The 7607-nt window shown below is 38.0% G+C and overlaps 1 protein-coding gene across 1 annotated transcript; it reads right to left on the reverse strand.

Annotated features, from left to right (window-relative positions):
• Positions 1 to 1287: 1287 nt before the first annotated feature.
• Positions 1288 to 4557, reverse strand: LOC102012009 (ferritin-1 heavy chain-like). The gene is made up of 4 exons (XM_005386602.1): positions 4456 to 4557; positions 3629 to 3772; positions 2591 to 2716; positions 1288 to 1479 (listed from the first exon to the last, which is right to left on the reverse strand). The coding sequence occupies exons 1-4, from the start codon at positions 4555 to 4557 to the stop codon at positions 1288 to 1290; spliced, it is 564 nt and encodes a 187-aa protein (XP_005386659.1).
• Positions 4558 to 7607: the final 3050 nt, after the last annotated feature.

Genomic DNA, 7607 nt, shown 5'->3' on the forward strand with positions numbered 1-7607 from the left:
CTTTATAGTCTCGCTGCTCTAAAATTTCGCAATGGGTTGGCCTTTTCATTTCCATTTTTGTTCTCCTCTGAAGTCCACATTCACTTTTCCTCCTGGGACTCCATTTCTTAGCATTTCAAATACCATTTCTTTCTTCCTTGGTCTAAGAATTTCTGAGATCACTTGGAGATTGCTTGTTCAATCTGCTTTGTTAATTTTAAAATTTAGTATATTTGCTAATTTGAACGTTTTACAAGTGATGAATGATTAATAGCATCATCCTGATAACCACTTGTCTTGTTTCAAACAAGATTCTCCTTCCTGTCAAAATATCAAATGTTATATTATTGTGTCTTAATTTCAATAACACGTTTTCTTATTGGAAGTGCTTCACATATGTTTCTTCTCATGAAGTTTAAGAAGCGGCACTATTATATAAATTAGCAGAACACATAATATGAGCAGGAGCTTTTCTAGATAACTTACATGCATTAAGTCACTTAGTTCTATAGTTCATGTGCCATAAACCTCATTTTACAAACTATTAAACTGGAGCAATACAGACATAAAAACACACTTATGGCTCTGGAGCTAGCAAGCTTTGTAACCAGGTACAATGCTATCGAGCCCTCTTTTCCTCCCAGTGTTACCCCGAAATATCTGACCAAGCCTTACAAACTCAGTGCTTGCTGTAAAAGTAATTTTCCTCAGTATTTACTAATTGGCTGCCGGTAGAAGTGTGAGGGGAAACCACCCACTGAACTGCAGTGCATTCATTGTCTCTGTGTAAAAACATCTACCTAAGGCTCTGAAAGTGAGCCTGGGTTGTAGCTGTCCATCCACTTTGTATCCTTAAAGTGAAGGTCACATTTCTATGCCAAGAACCCTTGTTTCTAACTGTGCTTTGCATTTAATTTGAAGAAAACCCCACTACTATGTAGGCTTCTATAAACAAATGAGAGAAGAACACTGAGATTTAATGTTTCACCACTTGGTTCCTATTGTATTCATTTGTACTGGTTGAACTTATCAAATCTTTACTGTCCTCTGAGTTTTGGAGACAAAGGAGGGAAATCTTTGTTTATTCATTTATGTCTCATGTGCTCACTGACCCTCAGGGGGTTTTCATCAATCCCGCATTGGTGGAAATAACCATTCTCTTACGATAACAGCTTCACACATAGTTATGATGCAACACATATTTATTTCCAAGCATGACTATAAAAATTAGAAAATAGAGGAGGAAGTAGGTCTTCAGACAAATGGAAATGATCACGACTATTCAGTCGCCAACTTTGAGGGAGCTGGCTACAATGGGGAGACTTGCTGTGCTGCCGCAGAGTTTGAGTCTTCAGCAGATACAGACGGCTCCGGAGGATTTTCAGACAGTTTTCTCTGCTGTTTATATTCTTCTAATTTCCTCAGGTCTGAAATTTGCCTTTCCAAAAATCTTCTTTGTCGTTCCTGTTTAGTCATTAAATCCTTAACAAATTTTACAAGCTACCAGAGGAAAACAAGACAGGTTCTATATTGAGGAACAGGTATGTATTGAGAGGCAAACTACCAGAGTTCTAGCCATTGATTGCACTAGGATTCCATGGACCATCTTAAAAATACAAAGTCTCAAACATTCTATTGTGGACTTACTAAATCAGTATTGCCATTTTAAAAAGGGGCTAGGCAATTGGTATGCACATTGAGGTTTTTAGATCTCTGATGAAGGACATTTAAGATATGTAGGTGAAGCAGATGCCTTCACTTGTAATGAATGTTAGGGTATACATCAAAAGTATGGATTACTTTAAGAAACAAGTTACTATTTCATTGGTTTTGAAACTTGTCTCCTTGAGTCATATGGAGATTATGCTGAAATGGGATATACCAGTACCAAAAGTTTAGCTATAAGTGGTCTGGCATAAGGCTATATATTCATATCTCCTTCAGAACCTTGGTGAGGCTAATGGCTGTTAAACAAAAATGAGAACTTCTGTATTAGGGCATTTTATTTACTTTGATTTCCTGAGAAGCTAGTGAGTTGTTGAAAAGGTAGCTATCACTTTGGGTTGGAGTGTTCACCAAGAACCAAGAAAGCTGGGTAGCAGTAGAGCATAGAAAATATCTTTTCACATCCACTGTCATATTCTAGGATCATGAATCTCAAACTGTGCTACTAGTTGGCAGCATCATCACACAGGAATTTGTCAAAAGGGCAAATTTTGGATTCCTAAACAACCAGCCAAATCATAACTTCTGTGGGTGGATCCCAGCAGTTCCTTTTAGAAAGATCTCCAAGTGATTGTGGTGCCCAACAAGCTTAAACATTTCTGGTCAAGGAAGCCTCCAAACGAGCAGCAGAACATTTGTTCTGTTCAATCTTGCAGAGTACATTAGGCCTAGAAACTGTCCTATCTTGTATTGAGTTGTATGTTTTCTTACCAAGATCCCTCACCCCTATCCACAACCCATTCCTAGAAATAAGTTCCTGTACTTGCTTGGAGAGAAATAATTATATATTAGTAGGGGCCCATTGTCTTGGGCATATTTACCAGAAGTAAATCATATTGCAGAGATTAAAGAAAATGATACTGCTTATCAAAACCGGTTTACTTACCTGAGTTTCACCAGCCTGAGAAGCTGTAGTCTTCAGGTCCTCCAAAATCCTAGTTAACTGATCTTCCAGATTCACAACATATGTTAGGACTTTTTCTGGAGTTCCTGGTTGTTCTATGTTGGCTCTCTGTTGAACAAGAACAAGGAAGTCAGTTTCCTACTTTGGGCACTGCACTGTTACATTCTGCTTCCTCAGTTGGATGATGAACAGGTTTGCGAAGTCCAACCATTTCCAGAGTTCAGCACAATGCAGTCAGCTAGAATCTCAAACGCTGAGTCTTGAGGCCACTGTAGTCTCTCTGTATTGATCAATGTAGATTGAACTGTGGGCATCAGGATTTTAGAAAGATTACCAGATGATTTTAATGTGCTACAAAGTAAGGGTGTCAAGGGTATATGTAGCACAGGTGTGTATAAAATCTTTCCATTAGGGTGTTGGCTCGGGTAAGTGATAAGCATGAATTTACATCTATTTGTAAAGCTGAAGCTAAAAAATTCTTTACTATAAGCTATATAAACAGTAGGTTATATGGAATCTTAATCTCAGTTTCCTTCTTATGAATATCTGCTGCAAGAAAAAGTATTTTGCCATTGAAGGGAAAATCATATTAAATACTTGAACCTGAACCTGATTAGTGATTGCAAATGGAGTCCTACTAGCTCTGGAAAGAACTCATGGTTGTATTTCTTCACAAGCTGTATGAACATTAAAGCTTGTTGTGACAGATCTTTGCATTCCACCTACAGAGGATGTGATTAATGGGACTGGAGGGGAATCAGAGCACATTATGTTTGCATTTTATCATCTCCAGGTGGTAGTACTGCTGATTTAGGCTGTATATCTTCTTTAGCTCATTGAGGAGAGCAAAATAAATATTTAGTGTCTAAATTTACCAAAATGGATGTTGGTATTTGCTTCTCCTAGTGCTCAGGTCTAAGGAGCCTGTGTAAGACCTTGAATGTCCTAAGTTAGGCAGCAGATAACTATTTTGTAGACCTGACAAAGGCATCATAAAAATCATAGCAAAATTATAGTCACCTCAATAAATGGAATCCTGACCATACCCTCACGTCTTCTTAAAAGCCTTAGGAACTCCTTTGATTGACTCAGCTTCACATCAGCCACATTCTCAAAGAACATGACAAAAGGAGGCATTCCAGCTGGTCCAGTGAAGTAGTGGGCCTGAGACAGAAGTGAGAATGAGGGGGAAACCGGGATTAAGAGAAGGCGATTTTTAACCTGGGAACCCTGCACAGACGTACTGTGCTAACACAGTGGCTGTCCAGAAAGAGAACTTTTGGCTCATTTTTGGGTACTGTTTGTCCACTGACCTCCAGGAAACTATGTCTGTGTTCTAGAAATGAGACTACTTCAAAAATCAGCCACCCAGAATCTAGTATGCTAGTGTCTCATCTTTGTAAATGATGGCCTTTTAAGGGTCAGATTTGATAACCTATTTTCTAGTACTTTTCCATTAATTTTGTAGATCCATCAGAGATGTCCAGCATAAAATAACTGATATTTTAGATATTTTAAACTCAATTTATTTTATTAAATTAACATATTTACACCAATTATGAAATAGCATACAGGCTTACATTTATTTGTTCTCTCCACCACCACGCTTTGTTACACATAGAATTTTTGGAGCCCACCGAAAGAAGTGTGATTCTCTTTATCATAACTCACAGCTGGAATCACAATTCTAAATCACTGTGCCACAGATTGGCAGTACTTAGTCACTGTTGTTACAGCTTTAAGCAGACACATATTGGTCATTACAATTTGTAAGGCAATAGCAAATGCATCACCACGCAGATCAGAGCTGAAACCTCCCACCAGGTTACTCGAAAGCCCATACTAACCAGAGTTAAGTACACATCACCAATGTACATCTGGGAAGCTGCAGTTTGGTTAATGCCATTTGCACATTCTTCAGGAAAGGGGTTGCGGCTCTGATACGCCATTTCATCTCAGGGAAATCCAGCCATAAAATGTACCATCTACTCACCTAAAGAACTTCTTAAATACTAACAGGCAGCCCATTTCCTATAGCTAGGTAAAATACAATCCAGCTGAGATTAACAGCTACTCATCTATCAATGAGAACCTTGTTTTTGAATAAAAGAAACAATCTTACCGGCGAAAAGTATGTTTTTCAAAAGAGGGAAGAGGGGTTTAATCTTTGTCATTATCTCACTCAGCATTCTTCTGTGTGCTCACCTTTTTTGTGACTATGAGTTGAAAAGGCTATTGTATACTTCTGGAATACAGTAAAATATTAACTGATGAGATACAATAACTTCCATATTTCTCATTCTTAAAAACTGTTATGCAAGTCATGCTAGAACCCATGTTGAATCTAAAAAGACTGGCTGAAATATAACCTCTCTTTGTGAGGGATCTAGAAACCCTCCATAGACTGCAACACACATAATTTATGTTAAGGGCGAATACAATGGAGTTGTGAAGTATCAAAACCATTTTAGCTGAGGGAATTAGGGCAGATTTTATTGATAAATTGATATTTTTAAAAACAGGACTTGGAAGACATGTAAGAATGTTGGAAAGTAAAAATGGAAGAAGACATTTCATTTAGAGAGAAGGAATGCAGTCTGAAAGTACAAAAGGAAGTGGTAGTTTTTCTAAATTTTGGTCAGACTGCTCTAGCTAGGAACATTTTGGCTTTTTCCTCAAACCATCTCCAAGAGGTTCCTAGATGTTCCTGTCTCTTTGGGGAGCAGGAATATTGTTTTTCTTTTACTTACTTTGGTATTTTCTAAGCTTAACTTTACTTTTTCACTTTTTTTTCCTTTCCTTTCCTCCCCTACTTCCTTCTTTCCTTCCTTTCCTCCTTTTGAAATCACCCATCCTTGAGCATTTTGTTATAGTAATAGAAAGTGAACTAATACAGCTGTGGGTGCCTATTCTAGTTCTGGCCTATTTTGTTCCATCAATCTTTTAGGTGGTTTTCATATCGATAACATGCTGCTTAATTCCTATAATTTCTTTGTATGTTTAGAAATCTCTATTCTAATTTATTCTAAATCTTTATTCCAGCTTTGTTCCTTTTGTTCAGATTACTTTGTCTATTTGTGGTCACTGGTGGTTCTATAAAATGTTAGTATTTTTCTCTATTCAGGAGAATACCTTATTTTGTTGGGAAGTACATTTCATATGTAAATCACATTGTATAGTATGGATAGCTTAATATTATTATTTCAATCCATGAATATTATTATTTCAATCCATGAATATGAAATGGGATTAGTATTTTGTGCTCTCTTCAAATCCCTTCATCAATTTAAAAAAATGTCATTGTACAGATCCTTTAGTTTCTTGGGGCCTTCCTCTCTAGAATAAGAGTTGTAACTGTAGATACCATCATTTTCCTAGTTCTTGGAGGAAATGTTTTCAGTTTTCCCCATTTAAGAAGGCATTGGCTATGGGATTATTGAACATAGCTTTCCATGTATTGAGGCACATTCCTTCTATAACTAATTTGTGGATAAATTTCACCATGAAACAATGTTGAATTTTATCAAGTGCTTTTTCTGCATCAGTTGAGATGATCATACATATTTTTATCTTAATTCTCTTGATATGATACATCACATTTCACCCCTGGAGCAAGTTCCATTTAATCGTAGTATATAATATTTTATTATGTACTACCAGATTTAGTTTGCTACTATTTTGTTGGGAGTGTTTGCATCTGTGCATGGAGGTTGTGGGTCTGCAGTTTTGTTGCTCCCGTTTTGTGTTTGCGTGGGAAAGCTGTAATTCCAGTCCCCCCACCAGCCACCTCCCCCAGGGTAGTCTGTAAGAAAGATTGGTCCATCACAGGCAGGCAGAGGAATCCAGCATTGCTCAAGGTCTTTGGGGCTAGCAATCGAAGGGGCAGAGGGCTCAGTAGCTGACTGATTAGCTTCCTTAGTTTCATTCTTGTGATTAACAGGGACCCGGCAAGTGCTTGCTTTCTAACTTGGCATTTACTTTCTAACTTGTATTATATTTCATGTTGGAATATTTTATGATTGGGCATTACCTTTGTAATTAGAAGAATGTATACATCATAAACTTATCTGTAGTGTTTCCATAAGGCATTGTGCTAGTTCTATAGAAATACATCCCATAAGTTCCTTTTTCAAAATGAATAGATACAAATTTTGAAAAACAGGAAACATTTTTTAAAAATAAAAATTCACTTGTAATACTATCATATTGTAATGATAATGTGGAGGAAAGGCCTGAAATTACTCAGTGAGTAAATGAAAACAGAGTAAAGCTGGGCATTTCTGCCTTCAATTGATATATCTGTTTTCATTTCATATAGTTCCCTTATTGCCTTACAACTTTGGGTTAGACACCTGCTCATCTATGAACATAGCCATGATAAGCATATAGGGAGCGTCTGTGTTATAAAACTTATTATCCCTAAATTTACATAATGTATCTCATCTCCCTTCAAGACTGAGCACCTAAAGGAGTTTCCAGGATTGGCGGGGACATCTACTTGCCACCTCTTACGGTATCCAGTTCCAGGTCCCTGGAGTGGCACCTAGAAGTTTCCAGTCATCTTCTGAAATCTGTAGCCACCTCAACTTTCAGGGAAACATAGCCTCACAGTCCACCCCACGATGAGGCCACCCCCAAGGGGGACCAATTTCCCTATGATGGGAACTGAAGCTCCCTCCTGAAAAATAGGAGGCTTTATTTCTTAGCGGGAAGTGCACTGCCCCCTGGGAAATGACCACTCTCCTAGGAACTCACACAACTAGTCATGAGATGCCTACCATGCAGACTTTAGATAACCTGCAGGACCAGCTATGCAAACATGCCAACTATGCCAAACCCCAGCTCTTGTCTTTGTCCCCCTTTTCTGTAAAAGTCCAAAGATTCAGTCAGCCCCCTGAATTCACGCTGCAAACACTTTATCTATGCTACCCAGAATGGCCAGGCTGATTTAAAAGCTGCTTTGCTGCCCTTCACCTCTGCTCATCTCCTGATTGGCATT

This window comes from Chinchilla lanigera, unplaced genomic scaffold (genome assembly GCF_000276665.1).
Source record: "Chinchilla lanigera isolate Chin_1 unplaced genomic scaffold, ChiLan1.0 scaffold00026, whole genome shotgun sequence".
Classification (NCBI taxonomy): domain Eukaryota; kingdom Metazoa; phylum Chordata; class Mammalia; order Rodentia; family Chinchillidae; genus Chinchilla; species Chinchilla lanigera.

Coding starts and splice junctions, on each gene's coding strand:
- LOC102012009 (XM_005386602.1), bottom strand. CDS start 4,557: ATGGCGTATCAGAGCCGCAACCCCTTTCCTGAAGAATGTGCAAATGGC. Junction 3,773..4,455: donor GTGATGTGTACTTAACTCTG/GTTAGTATGGGC, acceptor CTTCTGTCTCAG/GCCCACTACTTCACTGGACC. Junction 1,480..2,590: donor CTCAGGCTGGTGAAACTCAG/GTAAGTAAACCG, acceptor TTCCTCTGGTAG/CTTGTAAAATTTGTTAAGGA.